The sequence below is a fragment of the Chanos chanos genome, chromosome 7 (assembly GCF_902362185.1).
Source record: "Chanos chanos chromosome 7, fChaCha1.1, whole genome shotgun sequence".
NCBI classification, from domain to species: Eukaryota; Metazoa; Chordata; class Actinopteri; order Gonorynchiformes; family Chanidae; genus Chanos; species Chanos chanos.
In genome coordinates this window covers 5,092,729-5,112,485 of record NC_044501.1, presented here as the reverse complement: position 1 = coordinate 5,112,485, position 19,757 = coordinate 5,092,729, and the positions used below count along the sequence as shown (strand labels likewise).

Genomic DNA, 19,757 nt, shown 5'->3' with positions numbered 1-19,757 from the left:
TTACAAGCTAGACTGTATAGGTCACATTAATACCCAGAGGTGTAACAGAGGAGGCCAAGTAGGACTAGTTTAAAACTTAAGATGAGAATAAGTAGGACACAGTAGCTACAGGCGTAACGAGTGAGACTAAATACGCCCCAGTGAAATGGATTTGTAGTTACCTCTTCATTGAGGACACAGTGGACCAGGAAGATGAAGGTGCCTTGCTGGGAGTTGAAGAAAAGGAAAACAATCTCCACGGACTCACTTTCATGTGTGAAGAAGCCCAGTATCCAGGGGCAACCGAGGATAACAAACTGGGCCAGGGATTTGAACACCATAGTCCTAGAGAGTAGAATCAAATTATATAAAGACATTTGAATTCTCTTATAAGTAAATATGGAATTATATTTTCATACTCCATTGGGTTTGTAGATTGTTTGTTACCTGGTGGATCTGAGCTGTGAGACTTCCCTGTTCATATTCATTAGAGTCCATCTGAGAGTGGTGATTATGGCGATGAAAAGAATCAAATTGACCTGGACAGGTAAAACAAAGAGTCAAATATTATCTTCTCTAGAAATCAGACTGGAAATATAGTGTGGAAAAAATAATTTCTCTTGCTTTTTTTTTTTTGCTAGTGAGGAATGAAAACTTAGTGATAATTCTGGCAGTATTACATGTGGATGTGATACTACCCCATTTTTAAATAACTGTTCAGCTTGATATTGTCACAGGTTGGACTATTTCTGACCACTAGAGGTCGCCAAAGACTCTTTGTTGTCCTTGCTATGTTGACCCTGCCCTCTCATTACCCAGCTCACCTGTACTTTACTGTCTCTGTCATGTGCTTTGTTTGCTTGTTAAGCCCAGTCCTCCAACTCTTTGTGATTCCTTGTGTCACTCAAGTTCTAAGACTTTTGTCCTTTGTCCTTTGTTTTTTTGGCTTGTGTGCCTGGTACAGCTCTGATTGCTCACAGTAACCTCTTTTGGATTGTCCCTTGTCAACCTGTTTGCCTGATTTTGACTGATTTTCCATACCTGACTCTGGCTTGTTTTTTGGATTCCGGTTTTGGATTTTGCATTGGATTGGTTCTGCATCTTTCCCTGTTTTTGATTTTTTTAAATTTTTTTTTTGTCTTTACTTGGATATTTTGTGCTTTTGGGTTTTTTGAATTCTTCCTTTTTGTAATAAACCTTCTGAACTAATTTTTGCGTTATTCTTCATTTGAGTCTCCGCCAGTCTCTGGTCGCCAAGGTTTGACCAACACCTCGAGGACCTGGGTTCTAATCCCAAATTTGACAGATATGGTCTCACGTTGTATGATCATTCACAGCATTATAAATTCTACAATGATGGACAATATGTAATGTGTACATACTGCTAGAATGAAGCAGACAGGACCCAGGAAACTCCAGATGAAGCCTCTGTCCTTCTTAATCCAACACCTACAGACAGCAGAAATATACAATATAAAACAATAAACTGTCATCCAGTAACGACAAAATAAAAACAAATGACAAAAACAGACTGTGTAGACAAACTAAACACTACATAATTCACAATGGAAAATTAAACTTAACATCATACTTTGTTTTGAACTTTGCATTCTCTCTTTATCATATTCAGCTGAAACACAAAGACTGAACAATTTTGAGGAAGACAATCATATCAAATCAGCATGTGACCTCATAATTCTCACTCTTATTGTCCAACACTCTGTCTCCTCTCTGTACTCACTCCTCACTGCCATATCCATCAGGCATCACCCCCACAGACACCGAGACCACGGCCAGAGAGATCACATAGCCAATCACAAGCAGCAATCCCCAGTGAACCACCTCCTTCTGTTTGGATCTGATCTTTGATAGGTTCTTGACTGTGATGAAGAGTAGTATGGCCTCAATGAACATCCACACAAACGCAGAGAGAAAAAGGAAATGGAGTGTTCCAGCTATTGCAGCACAAACTCTCTGAGGAGAAAGAAAACAGAACATATAATGACCACAATCCCACCTCATTCTCCTCTTCGTCCTCACTGACATCATCATCATCATCATCATCATCATCATCACCATCTTCGTCTTCTCTAATCTCAGGGAACTGTGGAAAATGAAAGCAGAGTATTACTTGGCAATGCTGGTAAAATGGTGATAAGTCATTACCATTACCTCGTGGGGTTTGATATAGTGCAGGAAATGTTGGGTGAGGAGGAAGAGGAGATGGGCCAGTAGCAGGCTGATACAGAGGTTGAGTCGAGCTGTGTTGCTCACTCGTGAATTCTTCCAAAAAAGGGCAAAGTTCAGCACAGACAAGAAGAGGAAGACCAGCCCGATTGGCACGGCAATCTTGTTCATCAGCTCCAAAAGATGATTGCTCTGAAAACAACAATTTAGTTCAACAATTTTCTCCTTCCTCTATTTTATTTTTGTCTTCTAAAATTGAAAATGCACCAAATTATGCCACAGTTACAACAAAAAAGAAAAGACAGATAAGGTCCACAGGTGATGCTAGGTCCATAGGTGCTAAGGTTTAAGAGAGACAGCTACCCTAGAACCATGTTGCAACTCCATACATTCCAAGTGACTTGTTCAAGGGCACAACTAAACTATGTCAACATCCTCAAATCACAGCTGGGGTGATTTGAGGATAGTGTCTTAGTGTGTGTGTCTCCTTCTCTTACATCGTGTGGCTCTGTTTGCATGATGAGAGCAAAGGTGGACAGGTGTACACAGGAACACACGGTGTGGCTGGAGTTGCTGTTTTCAATGCTACAGCCATCCTCTATCCATTCACTAATATTCCAGTACACACAGGATAGGTTGCCTTTGGGATCCCATTTCTAGTCAAGGAGGACAACACACATTGTTACATAATTAACTCTTCCCTTCACTAACAGAGACTTCTTCATTAATTTTATATTGAACCATAAAAACAACTCAACAGAGTCCTTCAAACTGTATACACATTTTTAAAATGTGCAAAGCTAATACAGCACAAAGGGGAACACTTCAGTATAGATGGTATAAGTATTAATATTAGGACTGGAATATGTATCAGTATAAGCATAGCCTAACATGTGTTAACTAATTATATATATATATATATATATATATATATATAGAGAGAGAGAGAGAGAGAGAGAGATATAGATAGATAGATAGATATATAGATATATATATAGATAGATAGATAGATAGATAGATAGATAGATAGATAGATGACTTATATATCATTGTTAAAATGCCCAATAAAGTATACATTAAGTATTATTGATCATTTCTTAAGCGTGATCTCTACTGTCACTGAATGGTTCATTCAATATGGAGAGATGTATTAGTTATATAATAGTGATTAATACATGATCCTTCATATATATTCCTGCATACCACATGACCCCAATACTAAAGTGTTACTCCACAAGACACATTAAGCACACGGCACAGTTCAAACAATACTAAAACTCCACAGATGTGATGTTTACAGAAAGAATTCAGTAAGCAGTCAGTGTAGCTCCATTTACATTATATCAAACTTCTAATTTATCCCATCACTGGCTGTGTTTTATATCCTTACACTGATGTGTTTCAGGGTGAAGTTAACTGGTTTGGTTAACGTTTTGTTGGTGGTCTTGGGCAGGGAGGCTGAGACCACGGTGGACATCATCGTGTTGACTGTGTTGTTCTCTGAGCGGAAGAGAGAGGGTTTCAGCATTTCTGCCATATTGTTGTAGGTCATGAGAGAGACAGCAGCCTTTCCTGCAATACACAGATAAAGAGGCTATTCAAAAACTCACCTACAGAGGGAATTTTTACAGTCAGTTAGTTCCCGCTGCCATTGCTTAAGCGCAATTCCTGAACTGAAATACAGTTTATTAATGTAGCTATTATTAATGTGTTTAAAAGTTAGGGCAGTGATTCACAGTGATTGAGTTTTTCATTGAGAAAAGAGCTGATATTGTTGCTCTTTGCTTACTGCAACACTGGGAGCAGACATATATTTAGCCAGTTCACAGGGTATTATCTCATCTGGAGATTTCAAACCTACCCTTGTTATTTTTGGAAATACCAATGAGGTCGATATCCAGGAGAGCATCAGGCGTGTTCAGCTGTAGGGGTTTCTTAAGGGTTGTATGCTGTCCAACAGCAAAGACTCTGACCTCTAAAAGACAGAAAAAAATTAATCAAACAATATATCTGACTACATGTGTGTACAAACCTGTATGTAGTGTGAGTGTGCACCAAAACACCAAAGTACTTTTGTTCATGAAAACTACCTCAATACTGCATAGATAGATAGATAGATAGATAGATAGATAGATAGATAGATAGATAGATAGATAGATAGATAGATAGATAGATGGATAGATGGATAGATAGACAGATAATTGGATGTAAATAGATTTTTCTGTAGTAACCGGTGGTGCTGGTGTTAATAATTATCAGTTAAATTGTCTTTGTTATTATCATTATCTGCATTATCTTTATTATTATCATTATCTCTTATCTCCTCTTGCAGTTTGATATTTGTTGTCTGGTGGTCTCTGTAGTTACCTGAGGTGCTGGTGTTAATGCTGGTGTTGCTTTGTGTAGGAGTTGGCTTCACCAGAGCAGTTACCAGCACTTCAGTGGCCTGAAGCAAAGTGTTTCCCAGTTTTGCCAGCTCCTTGGTGTCAGTGGTATTTGCTATTTTACCTCTCTGAGAATCCAACACTAGACCTAGAAAAGTTGTCACCGTCTGACCAACAAACAGAGACATGAAAAATAAAACCCTTGCAATTCACAGACAGACACATGCAATGTTTGCCAATGCCCGTGCAGACAGGTAAACCTTAGGAATTTCTGGGAATTCTGTAGGGCCGGCCCTATTAAATGAATTACTTGAGGTTTTCAAGCCTTGAGTCATTGTGTCTCGAAAGTGGTCTGCTTGAGTTAAAGCAAACACACAACTGCAATACATTTTACATGTTGAATACATATTAAGAAAAAGGCTCACAAATTGAAAGCAGCTTGGATATTATGGGCGCTCACTAACTGTTATTTTTTTGACCATCATTTACACATCATGTTTAAGACTAATCAGAGGGTAGTATGCATAAGAAGAAGTTGATTTGGACTAAGTCAACAATACATTCTGACACTTCAGTGCAATCATGGTAAATGTGCAGATTTTTCACGCATGCCACTCAATACAAAACTGCATGTTTACTTGCATACAACTCACCTCCTCTTGCAGTTCGACGAGCGATGACAGGCCTAGTAATTCATTCAGGATTTGAAGCCCACATTCAGCACTCTTATTAACCTAAAGAGCAACATATCATTATAAAGCACGTTGCCCATCTCCACTGTGCTACAAAAACATTACATACTTTGTATAGCAGCACTGAGTATAAGGTACTGGGACATTGTTCATGCAGTGGCGTCAATAATTGTGTCGTGATTTAAACATCATAAACATTTAAATATCCACACTATGACACTTCACAGTAATAGTTTTGACTGGACATCATATCTTGTGACATGGGGTATTGACACATTCATGACCACATCATGAAATCGTAATAAATACCACAGAATTATCTAAATTTTCACAATCAGATTCTTAAGCCACTGCTGCATATACCTGGCATTCCGATGATAATTCAATTGATTGTTCTAGAAGGGGATAAAGACAAAGAGAGGGAGAGAGAGAGAGAAATTTGGGTTAGTTATGTTTTAGTTTAGAGCCAGTGAAAATATTGATCCAAATTCAATACTGAATGGATGAAAAGGTTATCTAATGGCTGCTAAAACCTGACTGGCTGATGTCTTTTATACAGTCACTTCTGCCCATATGGAATATGTTTAGTTTCTCAGATGTCTTGCAGGATGCAGTGTAGCTGGGGAAATGACCCAGTAATTCATCTTTTGTCTACTTGGAGCCACCTTATAAGCATAATGTCCCAAATTTGGCATGCTACTTTTTAGATGGCCTGAACACATCTGGTCCAGGACAATGGTACTCATGGATGGTTTTAAAGGGGTGGTCAGGGTGGCCAATGCCACCTCTTTGTTCTGCAGAACAAAGTTCATGACTTTAATGGCCTTAAAAATCTGTTTTTAATTTGTTTTATTCAAAAACGTCCAGGCTAATTGTCTTATTATATCAGTATACAGTATACTATAATGTATGGTATATTATAGAATTCAGATTAGTCATTCTGAGTTCATTTAGAGGAAGATATAACCCAGGGTTTGCATAATGCATTTTTGTTTGGTGGTTTGCTTAGAGCATTTGACTAGTTAATAGCTTTAACTTTTGTAAATGAGCTCAGAAAAGGTCCTATTTATTTTTCATTGTTAATGTTATCCTACTTAGCTATAAAGGTTATGCAACATGGGAGACTGGCCATCAACAGCTATGTGTATGCATGTGTAGCGTATTAATTTATGTTTTAGCCTATTATTAGTTGAATATTAATGCATATAGAAAATGCCACGCACTGTGTGTGCACATTAACATCACATTGTGGCCACCTCTAAACATCCCTTTGCCACTCCTGGGCCATCCCGGTGAAAAATTCCTAGTGGTGCCTCTGAATGCATTGTCCACTCAAGAGCAAAGCATGTTTTTGTGAAAAAGACCACTACCATGGACAATGATTAGCTCTTTGTGACCATAAATTTCAGATTACATCAGTTTTTTGACATTTCACTACCATGACATATTTCCTTAGATGGTGCATGTGAAAATGTGGTGTTGACTTAATAGGTGTTTTTAAGAGGAAAGTTTCTTCACATGAATAGTGGGGGGCACTGAGATTAGCCCTGAGAAGACTAATAATTTTATGAGTTATTGTTTTTGCTCAACATGGCCAATGAGGTAAGCGTGAGAGTGATCAAGCCAACCAAAAAATACAGAGCCCTTAAAAAATATGACAAGAAATGATAGGGTTATATCAGCTGAACTGTACCTGTAAACAGTTATCTGTAACTACAGCTCTATAAAAGCAGAATTATTATTAGATTAGATGGAGCATTAATAAATAAAAGTAAAAGACAAATCCAGGTTTGGATTTAAGTATATATGTGTATGTTTATGTGTGTGTGTGTGTATATATATATATATATATATATATATATATATATATATACATATTTGTGTGTGTGTCTGTGTGTGTATTGAGTTTACTCAAATTCTGAACAGAGAATATGTATTTAAAATTCACTCTGAATGTAACTCAAAACCACCACACAGTGGGCTGCCTTAAAATACCATAATACCCAATAAAATAAAATACCTGCTGTAAGAGATGCTTTTATAAAAACATTATACTGCCTAGCCCCTAAGACATGTTACATATGTTACTATATTTTGCAGAGCTGAACATGCAAAAAGTGACCTACCAGCACTGGTTTCTGTGGTGAGAGGTGGAGTTGCAGTTGACTGAATGGTACCAGTATCTGAAAACAAGGGGAGTGTGTAAAAGAACTGAGACACTTGGTGGAAGATGCATTGGTGAGGTTGAATATCTATGACTAAAATAGAGATGAACGGTTATAAAATGCAGAGATCACTTACTGATTGATTGATTGATTGATTGGGTTTGTTTTACTGTACAGAACAAACTGTATACATAGTAATGTGGTTTTTATATATCTAACATAAATATCAAAACTGCCTCTACGAATATTTGATACTAATCGCAAATTGTATTCGATTGTTAGTTGCTGGAATAGCAACTCTGGAGGATTTAGTCAAAATCTACCAGGACCTGTAGCATTCGAGGTTAGAGGAAAACTATTAAACTGAAATGGTGGATTGTTGTTTCAATGCTTGCAACACTATGGTTTTCAAATAGTACTATAATGTCCCTTTAGTCACAGCCAGTTATGCTAAGTGTCAGGCAAGCACCTTAAAAACGTGTCAAGTTAGGCTCCCAGTAACTCCACAAAAATCGTAACTCAGCTACATTAAAGCTGTTTCTCAGTGAAAGGTAACTTGACTGCAGCTGCGTGGCAAAGCCTGCTATACTGAAGCTATGTCATGAGTAAGGGCTTACTGGGGCTAGGGAGAAATAATAACAGTAAGCTGCCAGTGATGGTATTTCTGTTATACTTGTGAGGACTAGGAAGACCAGAGGCATGTACAGACCAAGGACATTATGTCTGAGCAGACAGGACACTCAGGAAGGCAGGATACCACAGACATGATGACAGGAACAGGAAGGCAGGTAACAGGGTTGACAAGGCAGATGAAGTTGCTAGGTGTAAGTCAGAATAAACAGTGACATGGCTCAGGAAAAGGCACTCTAAGTGAGTAAGAAAGACAAGGTTATGCAAAGACTTTGCTAAGAACAGCTGAAACAGAGAGGGTACATAAACACACAGAAAACTAGGCTTAAGGAACAGAAAACATGTTAAGATATGAAGAACAGGCTAAATGAACTGAAAACAGATGCAGCTGAAACTGAATAGAAAGGTCATCGGGCCAGTAAATTTTGAATGCTGAATACCAGAATAGTGTAATGGGCTTTGTGCTAGAATGTTTAGCCCATGTTCTATACATATATCCTGGCTAAATATTTGCATATGTATGAAACTTTGCCTTAGAGATAGAGAATGTTTTTTTCCCCCTACAATGATAAAACCTTGCTCATTCCCTATTACTGTGTCAAGAAGCACTTTAAAATTGTGTGTTTTTTCATATCCCCATGAATTTTCCACTGTGCCAATCCAGTCAGATGAGGATTTGTTAATGTGACCTCTGATAAGTGTTCTGCTGCATTCCTTGGATTTGGCAGCAGTACTGGAGTAAGGGGTGAGGAACAGTACCCTGTCAGGCAGACACTGGAGGAGAAACTTGGATTTGGCAGCAGTACTGGAGTAAGGGGTGAGGAACAGTACCCTGTCAGGCAGACACTGGAGGAGAAACTTGGATCTGGCAGCAGTACTCGAGAAAGGGGCGAGGAACAGTACCCTGTCAGGCAGACACTGGAGGAGAAACTTGGATTTGGCAGCAGTACTGGAGTAAGGGGTGAGGAACAGTACCCTGTCAGGCAGACACTGGAGGAGAGACTTGGATTTGGCAGCAGTACTGGAGTAAGGGGTGAGGAACAGTACCCTGTCAGGCAGACACTGGAGGAGAAACTTGGATTTGGCAGCAGTACTGGAGTAAGGGGTGAGGAACAGTACCCTGTCAGGCAGACACTGGAGGAGAAACTTGGATCTGGCAGCAGTACTCGAGTAAGGGGCGAGGAACAGTACCCTGTCAGGCAGACACTGGAGGAGAAACTTGGATTTGGCAGCAGTACTGGAGTAAGGGGTGAGGAACAGTACCCTGTCAGGCAGACACTGGAGGAGAGACTTGGATTTGGCAGCAGTACTGAGGTAAGGGGTGAGGAACAGTACCCTGTCAGGCAGACACTGGAGGAGAGACTTGGATTTGGCAGCAGTACTGGAGTAAGGGGCGAGGAACAGTACCCTGTCAGGCAGACACTGGAGGAGAGACTTGGATTTGGCAGCAGTACTGGAGTAAGGGGCGAGGAACAGTACCCTGTCAGGCAGACACTGGAGGAGAAACTTGGATTTGGTAGCAGTACTGGAGTAAGGGGTGAGGAACAGTACCCTGTCAGGCAGACACTGGGGGAGAGACTTTTTCTTTCTTTACTGTGCAATATGTGGGAAAGTAATTCTTTCATTAATTCCGAGGTTAAACATCCCACAGACTCTCCCCATGTCCCCCTGTTTCTGTCTCTCTCTCTCTCTCTCTCTCTCTCTCTCTCTCTCTCTCTCTCTCTCTCTCTCTCTCTCTCTCTCTGACCCTCTCTTCTATAGCCAGAGCCTCCCTCTATTCAGGAACAATATGCGTCCAAGTAAACATTAATTCACTGTAACACCTAAAAGACACCAGGTTTAACACTACATTCCTGTTTGGTTAAAGGTAATGGCAGGTGAAGGATAGTGTGGAAAGTATAATGAGGTTGTATACAGCTAATAAGGTGGAGAAACATGTATGACATGCATGTACAGCATTCATAACTGTATGATTAAAGTTGTCAGTGTTAACTTCTTTTCCTATTGAGTGTGTCCTCAGTAAGCACCTGTTAGTGTCATAGGTCAGATACTGGGTTAGTATTGTAATAATGAAGCTAGTAAAGCAATAGCTAGTGCCTATACTCCACTTTGGCCACAAACGTCCATCCATTTCAAATGCTGGAAATGTGGGGTTTTCAGTAGACTGTTTTTGTAGCAGTTATAAATTTGTCATTGTAGAAGAATGCCCAAAAAATGTTGCTGTTTTTTCTCTTTTTTTATTTTCCACTGTATTCTAGATGTCTGAAGAGAGAGCAGTGTTTTTGAATCAACAGTATGAACAGAGTGGTCATAAGCTGTGAATCCCAACTTTTCATTTACAAATATAAAAACCAGAAACACATCTGTCAGAATAAAGCCTCTATGGAGTTACTGTCGTCCATGACTGGACAGGTATATCCCAAGCTACAATCACAGGTCAGAGAGAATGTTCATAAGATTACCTGAACAGTATGCAGAGTGGCAGACAGTTGGGTTGACAAATTCATAGACGTAGTAATTTCCAGGACAGGCCTTCACTCGAATAGGATTGGACTGGTAAGCGCAACAGTTGTTATTCCAGCTCCCACAGACCTGTCGAGTGACCACTCCGTCCTCTGGTTGTGGGTGAGGACTAGTCAACCACAGAGGAGCACTGGTACCACATCTGTACTGATCCACGCACCAGTCAGGCATCTGGACACTCACTCCCTGGTAGAAAAGCCTGTACCAGCCTGACCAAACTCTGCTCTGATCACACCTAATTGTGCCATCAGAGTTGTTGGTAGCTCTCCATGGATCATTCAGAGTGATATAGTTAAGGCATGGATCAGGACTGGGGTTTGCAATAACTGTGATAGGATGGGTATCATCAGTGTCAAACAGCATGATGGAAAAATGAGACAGACACATGACATTACTTTACATGAAACGCATAATGAATTACCAAGAAAGTAATAACTTATTTTATTGATTGATAAAACAATAACTAGTTCTTCACCAAATACAGTTACCATTACAGAGTTAGGCCCTGATACTCAAATGAAACCACCCCTGAAGCTATAGTCCTCACGCAGGTGAAGCACAATATATAGGGAAGGCAATATTTCTAATGCTTTTGATAAGACAACTCACAGTTCAGATAAAACGTCAATGTTCATTGTAAAAGCCAGTATTTTGGGGGTTCATTGCTTATGAATAAAGTGGAAATTGCATTTATACAGAACTACAACAGAAATATAACTATACTGCAAAACAATTAATTTTAAAAAAGTATTTGTAATTTTAAAAAAAATACAATTATGGCTGCACTAGCAGAAAGAAGGGCATTGGATATATAATAACATATCATCTGCCAAACGTGGCCTGTTTGTTCTCTCTGGTTTTGGATTGCAATCTATTTGTGACAGTGTCTTTAGCTGACCTCCTGACTTTTTCAAATAAGTATATAAATGACTTTCTGACTTTTTGTCTGGTGTTTACATTTGTCATTGTAGAGGAATGGCACAGCCACATTTTTATTCTGTATTTCTTTTCTTTTTTCTCTTTTTTTATTTTCCACTGTATTCGGTATTCAAGATGTCTGAAGAGAGAGCAGTGTGTTTTGGAATCAGCAGTATGAACAGAGTGGTCATAAACTGTGAATTCTTACTTTTCGTTTACAAATGTAAAAACCAGAAAGACATCTGCCAGAATAAAGCCTCTATGGAGTTACTGTTGTCTGTGCTGAACAGTTATTTCCCAAGCTACAATCACAGGTCAGAAAGAATGTTCATAAGATTACCTGAACAGTATGCAGAGCTACAACTTGTTGGTCTGACAAATTCATAGACGTAGTAATTTCCAGGACAGCCCTTCACTCGGATAGAATTGTACTGGTAATAGCAACAGTTGTTACTCCAGTGTCCACAGACCTGTCGAGTGACCACTCCATCCTGTGGTTGTGGGTGAGGACTAGTCAACCACAGTGGGATATGAGTACCACATCTGTACTGATTCACACACCAGTCAGGCATCTGGACGCTCACTCCCTGATAGAAAAGCCTGTACCAGCCTGACCAAACTCTGCTCTGATCACACCTAATTGTGCTGTCAGAGTAGTTGGTAGCTCTCCATGTATCATTCAGACTGGTATAGTTAAGACATGGGTCAGGACTGGGGTTTGCGATAGCTGTGATAGGATTGGTATCATCAGTGTCAAACAGCATGATGGAAAAATGTGACAGACACGTGAAACTATCTTACATGAAACACATAATGAATTACCAAGAAAGTAATAACTTATCTTATTGATTGATAAAACAATAACTAGTTCTTCACCAAATACAGTTACCATTACAGAGTTAGGCCCTGATACTCAAATGAAACCACCCCTGAAGCTATAGTCCTCACGCAGGTGAAGCACAATATATAGGGAAGGCAATATTTCTAATGCTTTTGATAAGACAACTCACAGTTCAGATAAAACGTCAATGTTCATTGTAAAAGCCAGTATTTTGGGGGTTCATTGCTTATGAATAAAGTGGAAATTGCATTTATACAGAACTACAACAGAAATATAACTATACTGCAAAACAATTAATTTTAAAAAAGTATTTGTAATTTTAAAAAAAATACAATTATGGCTGCACTAGCAGAAAGAAGGGCATTGGATATATAATAACATATCATCTGCCAAACGTGGCCTGTTTGTTCTCTCTGGTTTTGGATTGCAATCTATTTGTGACAGTGTCTTTAGCTGACCTCTGACTTTTTCGAATAAATATACAAATGACTTTCTGACTCTTTGCGTGGTGTTTACATCTGTCAAAGTAGAGGAATAGCACAACCACATTTTTATTCCGTTATTCTTTTCTTTTTTCTCTTTTTTTATTTTCCACTGTATTCAAGATGTCTGAAGAGAGAGCAGTGTGTTTTGGAATCAACAGTATGAACAGAGTGGTCATAAACTGTGAATCCTTACTTTTCATTTACAAATGTAAAAACCAGAAACACATCTGTCAGAATAAAGCCTCTATGGAGTTACTGTTGTCTGTGCTGAACAGTTATTTCCCAAGCTACAATCACAGGTCAGAGAGAATGTTCATAAGATTACCTGAACAGTATGCAGAGCTGCAGACAGTTGGGTTGACAAATTCATAGACGTAGTAATTTCCAGGACAGGCCTTCACTCGTATAGGGTTGGACTGGTAATAGCAACAGTTGTTACTCCAGTGTCCACAGACCTGTCGAGTGACCACTCCATCCTCTGGTTGTGGGTGAGGACTAGTCAACCATAGAGGGATATTGGTACCACATCTGTACTGATCCACACACCAGTCAGGCATCTGGACACTCACTCCCTGATCAAAAAGCCTGTACCAGCCTGACCCAACATGGCCCTGATCACACCTAATTGTGCCGTCGGAGTAGTTGGTAGCTCTCCATGTATCATTCAGAGCGATATAGTTAAGACATGGATCAGGACTGGGGTTTGCGATAGCTGTGATAGGATTGATGTTATAGTGTGATGGAAAAATGAGACAGACACATGAAACTATCTTACATGAAACACATAATGAATTACCAAGAAAGTAATAACTTATTTTATTGATTGATAAAACAATAACTAGTTCTTCACCAAATACAGTTACCATTACAGAGTTGGGCCCTGATACTCAAATGAAACCACCCCTGAGTCTGTAGCCCTTGAACAGCTGAAGCACAATATATAGGGAAGGCAATATTACTATTACTAATGTTCATTGGTTATGAACGAAGCGGAAATTGCATTTGTAATAGAACTATTACAGAAATATAGCTACACTGCAAAACAATTATTTTTTTAAAAAAGTATTTGTAAATTTTAAAAAAAGTTACATTTAAGCTGCACTAGCAGAAAGAAGGGCTTTGGATACGTAATAAAATATGGTCTACTGAACCTGGACTGTTTGGTCACTCTGGTTTTGGACTGCGTACGGGAATAAAGCTTGCCCAACATACACATCCTGCTTCTTTGAGTATTTGTGACAGTGTCATTAGCTGACCTTTGACCTTTTCAATTAGGTATATAAATGACTTTCTGACTCTTTGTGTGGTCTTAACATTTGTCATTGTAGAGGAATAGCACAACCACATTTTTATTCTGTATTTCTTTTCTTTTTTCTCTTTTTTTTATTTTCCACTGTATTCTAGATGTCTGAAGAGAGAGCAGTGTTTTGGACTCAACAGTATGAACAGAGTGGTCATAAACTGTGAATCTCAACTTTTCATTTACAAATGTAAAAACCAGACACACATCTGTCAGAATAAAGCCTCGATGGAGTTACTGTTGTCCATGACTGGACATGTATTTCCCAAGCTACAATCACAGGTCAGAAAGAATGTTCATAAGATTACCTGAACAGTATGCAGAGTTGCAGACAGTTGGGTTGACAAATTCATAGACATAGTAATTTCCAGGACAGGCCTTCACTCGAATAGGATTGGACTGGTAAGCGCAACAGTTGTTATTCCAGCTCCCACAGACCTGTCGAGTGACCACTCCGTCCTCTGGTTGTGGGTGAGGACTAGTCAACCACAGAGGAGCACTGGTACCACATCTGTACTGATCCACGCACCAGTCAGGCATCTGGACACTCACTCCCTGGTAGAAAAGCCTGTACCAGCCTGACCAAACTCTGCTCTGATCACACCTAATTGTGCCGTCAGAGTTGTTGATAGCTCTCCACGTATCATTCAGAGCAATATAGTTAAGACATGGTTCAGGACTCTGGTTTGCGATGGCTGTGATAGGATGGGTATCATCAGTGTCAAACAGTGTGATGCAAAAATGAGTCAGACACATGACACTACTTTACATGAAACACATAATAAATTACCAAGATGATAATAATTCATTGATTAATAAGGTAATGATTAATACTTCACAGAGTTATCAAATACAGACTTAGGCTCAAACCATACTCAAACATACCTATCACTGAGTCTGTAGCCCCTAAATGTGTAAAGCACATTATAAAGGGAAGGCAATATTTCTAAGGCTTTTGATCAGGAGACTCACAGTTCAGATAAAAAGTCAATGTCGATTGTAAAAGTCAATAATTCAAGGTCTTCACCAGGTGTGAGAGAAGGGGATACTGCATTTGTATATAACCATGACAAATACATTGCTATACCGAAAATAACTTATTAAAAAAGATTATTTCTTGATTACAAACATGATTTCCTGCCATAATTTACATTTAGCGGCTACAGTTATAGAAAAAAGAGCATTTGAAACATAGTAAAAATAGGGTATGAAATGCAGATCACCAGCCTATGGCTATGAATGTGCTGTTTGCTTACTTTTACTTGCTGCAAAAGCCCTCTCCCACATGTTCATCAGAACAAACACGCCACCTAGTGGAGAAACACATTATCATACACAAAAGGTCACACAGACTCTTGTTCACAGTGCCTCATGTTTTCCAACAGCTTGAAAAATTGCCTCATGAGTTTGAAAAGTCAGCAAATCTGAAGTCAAGAGGATAACACCAATATCTCCAAACTTTTAGTAAACTGAGAACAGCGCAGCCTTTAAGAGAGGTGTAACGCCCGGTTACATACAGTAACATATTCATAATGTAACTGTCCCTCAGAACTGATCCTCACATATATCACATTCTTAAACTATAAATACAGTAAACCGGTAAACTAAATAGGTTCAAACAGCCTTGGGACACATGAAAATCTGAACTGTGTTCAAAGGCAACACTGTCATCTGTCGCTGCTTATAACTGCTAATATGTAAGGATATTTGAGGAAGAATCTAGAGGTTATGAAAGCCTTTAGATTAAAACACTTAGTTCTGTGCAGTGGTTGAATCACTCACTGTTTTAACAGATTAAAGAGCACTAAAAACGTTGTGACGGCCTCTTCTCTGTATCTGGGTTGGGTGCAGTTGGGTGTCAGAGTGGGAGGGTCGTCTTGCTTGATATTGGGCACCTGGATGTTCTGATCTCCAGGTGTATTTAAGCCTAAAGGGAACTGGCGGTTCCCTTCTTCTTTTTCTTCTTCTTCTTCCTTCCTCTCTCTCTCCCTCCCCTTCCTCTCTTGCTTTTCCCCTTCCTTCTAACTTTTCTGTTTCTCTCTTCCTCAGGCTGCCACCATTTGTTTCATGAGGATTTTTGGTCACTGCATTTCAACACCCCCACACTTCTCTTACACACATCCATACCTTGGCTACACTAGTGATACTACTGACTACCAGTCTAACTGTTAAATTATTGGTGGTTTTTGCTTTGATAATAAATCTGTTTTGTCCTTAATGAGATCTGTGTGTGTGGTCCGCCCTTCTTTTTGTCACCTCTTCTGAGCCGAGTCGTGACAAACGTCCACTGACTCCACTTGAATTTACATCACAGTGTGTTTAGACATAGCACAGTAACAAAAGCTATTTAAGAAAGAATCATCAAACTATATATTAGTAAATATTATTATATTTATTTATACTATGTAAATATAGAGATAATTTCTCTTCAGCACACAATGGCCAACAGAACCACAGCTGTTTGTTTGTTTGTTTGATTCTATAAACATGGAGAGTAGGTATACAGTGTGTCAAGTACTTCTTAAATATGACTCCATTACAAAGTAAGCAGCAGCTCAGAGGAACCTGAAAGCTGAAGTGAAAAGCAAAACTTTATCATTTTAGTCATCAGCACTGTGACTAAGTTCACAGCAACAGGTGAAAAGTTCAGTCACTTCATATATCCAATAGATCTCTCTTCAATATACAACGTTCGGATGTCAGGCAGCACTCCGATAAAGCTTTAGAATAAACAAGTGGATCACATTTCTCTTCTGAGAATGTTCATTTGCATGTATATACATCATAAACTTCCTCATATCTCTCATCTTCATAACGGCTACATCATATTTTGAGAATGTCCAATGCTGCTTTGCATAGGGGGTTTTTGAAGGGTAAAATAGGACCATATTTCCTGTTTATCCTCGTAAGTAGACACATTTTGCATCTAAAAAATAAAATCAAAACATCAAAGATGCCTTTTCGATTAAAAAGCATAAAGGGGTTTTTTTTGTTTGTATTTACTCTCGTCTAAATGTTTTCCTCTCTTTATATAAACACGGTACACAAACAGAATGATGATGAAACCTTAAATAGACAACAAACATCAAGTCAGTAGGTGTCAACGAGAACATAAAGAGAAAACCTTGAGAAATGACGATTCCTGCATTTGAATTATGACCATAAAAATCCATAAAGCCACAGGCATGCAGACACCACTAGAAAGCAGACAATGTCTTCTTCAGAAGTCTCTTTAAGTTACCTGGATTCTCAAATGGCTGAAAACACTGATGGGCATGCGCTCACTCATTTCAGCAGCTAGTCTACATCAGGCTGTCACTTAAGTATTTGTTAAAATAAAGAGATGTTTTGCTCAGGGGTAACGTAAGCCTCTGATATGACATCGTTTTATCCAGGTAAATCATTAGTTCTTCATTCAGTATTCTTGTTCTGTGACTCAAGATTCCAACTAACTAACTAACATGAATCTAATCATTCAACAAGTGTGTGACCTCATGAACAAATTTTTCATCCACAAAATTCAAATTCATCCCTCAGCGGAAAACTCAAACCAGAAGAAGAAAAATCTACTCACACAGAGTAATGAAGGTCCCCATCCTTTTTCACCCTTCAGCCGAGTCAGGCTTGTCTGCTCAGGTGCACAGATTGTAGAGAATGAGACAAATACAAACTACTGTGAGACAACAAGAGAGGAGGAGAGAGGGAGGAGCTGGATACAGAGGAGGTCAAATGAAACCTCCACCTGACAGTGACGCACCTGCTTTTCTGTCAGTGTTGCTAATTCCTTTCACTGATTAAATGTTGTCCTTGCACATGTGTACACCTTTTCTTCTTCTTCTTCTTCCTCTTCTTCCTCTTCTTCTTCTTCTTCTTCCTCCTCCTCCTCCTCCTCCGCCATTGTTTTCTCAACTCATCTACTCTTGGATTCATCTTGCGTAAAGGATTCAGAGTTTGAGTCCAGCAAGGAGTAAAAAAGCAAAATAATGAGACATTTGACCCTCAACCAGAAAACGTAATCAATTTTTTGGAGAAATGACAAGACAGTAAACTGTATTTAAATGTACTGTGATAAGTGTTCTACCATGAGAAATATCAAGCTACAACGAATAATGTTACTGTGACGCAGCCATCTCCCTATTCACTCATAGTCTCCCACAGCTGAAACACGAATCTACCTTATTCTACCTGCGCATTAACTCAGCCAGTCTACACGGACAGACACTGTTCATAGTAAGGGTGTAAATGATTATATTAAGCACAAAATCACTATGCCCTCCACAAGAAGATATTTACAATGTTTACAGCTCAGTAAATCTACAAACCATATCATTTAACATTGACACACATTTGCACATGTGTGCATATTGAATCTGGTTGCTCAAACCTTTGGCTTCATTTGGGTCCAGGGCCAATAGCACAATCAGATGTTTTGCAAATCAACCATCAGAGAGGACTAAACAAGAGCTCTCTTCAGAAATCACAGGTAAGTCATCCAATGACACGTCCACAAATAACCAGTGTTTTCTCTGTGTGCTGTACTTTTATTCCATAGAAAGATGTTTTTGACTTTACTGTGCATGTGAAAAGTATGAACAAAACTCTTGACAGTCTTGTCCCAGTCTGCACGACAGTTGCACTCACTCAGTTCAGAGAGACATGTAAATACTATCAGTTACTTTGCTAGGATATTTTCGCAAAAGTATGCTGATCTATCTATCTATCTATCTATCTATCTATCTATCTATCTATCTATCTATCTATATATATATATATATATACATACACCCCCCCCCCCCCACACACACACACACACACACACACACACACACACACAAACACACACACACACATATATATATATATATATATATATATATATATATATATATATATAAGGGGCCAAACAGGAGATATATACATGTAATTCTTAATATATCAATGCAATTCCAAATAAATAAAATAACTCTGAATATATAAAAGTTGGTTTCTACTTAGGCATTTCACAAGACAGTCATTTTTCTTTTTTAAATAATTTCTCTTTTTTTTTCATGGGCTACTGAGTGAGCAAAACAAGTTTTACATTAGCATCAGTAAAATTGTACAGTACAATCAAAGATAATCAGCAGAAATGCTTAAATAATTTAAATTTGCACGAGGCAATAATTTTGTCTTCACTAAGAGGTCCTTATTTTCTTGGTATTAGTACGGCAGCATTTCTAAATCAATAATTTGTGTCAAATCATTGACTGATTAAGTAAGTAGCCATGTAATAAGCGGGATAATGTGCAGCTAGCTGGTTATTATAGTGAGATAAAACCCCTGTAACTGTACATCTCATAACTAATCCGTACAACTGATAACTTTATACACCATGGTGAACTTGAACACGTTACAGGACTTTTCAAGTAGGGGAGCCAAATTCCAAAGGGGAATTAGTGAAGAGATGGCCCAAACAGCTAGAGAAATAGTAAATAATCTCTTAACCAGCTCTCAGCCAATCATATACAAGTTAAAGCGTACACCATATATTTTCTGTTTGGCCCCTCGTAACATATATACATATACATATATACATATACATATGTTTATAAGGAGAGGTGTGTGTACATATGGCATTTGTCTTTATGGTTATTGTTTTTTATCACCATCTTAA

General features: G+C 38.7%; 2 protein-coding genes across 2 annotated transcripts; both read right to left on the bottom strand.

The window, feature by feature from the left end:
* On the bottom strand, positions 1-6,054 carry LOC115817206 (adhesion G protein-coupled receptor E3-like). Its single transcript, XM_030780471.1, has 11 exons — positions 5,908-6,054; positions 4,534-4,717; positions 4,028-4,141; positions 3,557-3,738; positions 2,664-2,822; positions 2,152-2,358; positions 1,721-1,953; positions 1,362-1,428; positions 427-518; positions 162-324; positions 1-12 (listed from the first exon to the last, which is right to left on the bottom strand). Exons 1-11 carry the CDS (start codon positions 6,052-6,054, stop codon positions 1-3), a joined length of 1,560 nt encoding a protein of 519 aa, XP_030636331.1.
* Positions 6,055-11,786: 5,732 nt separating this feature from the next.
* LOC115817204 (uromodulin-like) lies at positions 11,787-13,361 on the bottom strand. Its single transcript, XM_030780469.1, has 2 exons — positions 13,130-13,361; positions 11,787-12,205 (listed from the first exon to the last, which is right to left on the bottom strand). The coding sequence occupies exons 1-2, from the start codon at positions 13,359-13,361 to the stop codon at positions 11,787-11,789; spliced, it is 651 nt and encodes a 216-aa protein (XP_030636329.1).
* Positions 13,362-19,757: the final 6,396 nt, after the last annotated feature.

Bases quoted from the DNA above. Each gene is read 5' to 3' on its own strand.
- LOC115817204 (XM_030780469.1), bottom strand. From the start codon at position 13,361: ATGCCTGACTGGTGTGTGGATCAGTACAGATGTGGTACCAATATCCCT. The intron at 12,206-13,129 runs GTAATCTTATGA...ATCCTATCACAG, and splicing joins CAGCTCTGCATACTGTTCAG to CTATCGCAAACCCCAGTCCT.
- LOC115817206 (XM_030780471.1), bottom strand. From the start codon at position 6,054: ATGAACTTTGTTCTGCAGAACAAAGAGGTGGCATTGGCCACCCTGACC. The intron at 4,718-5,907 runs GTGGCTCCAAGT...TTTGTTGGTCAG, and splicing joins TGGGACATTATGCTTATAAG to ACGGTGACAACTTTTCTAGG. The intron at 1,429-1,720 runs GTGAGTACAGAG...TGCTGTCTGTAG, and splicing joins GATGGATATGGCAGTGAGGA to GTGTTGGATTAAGAAGGACA.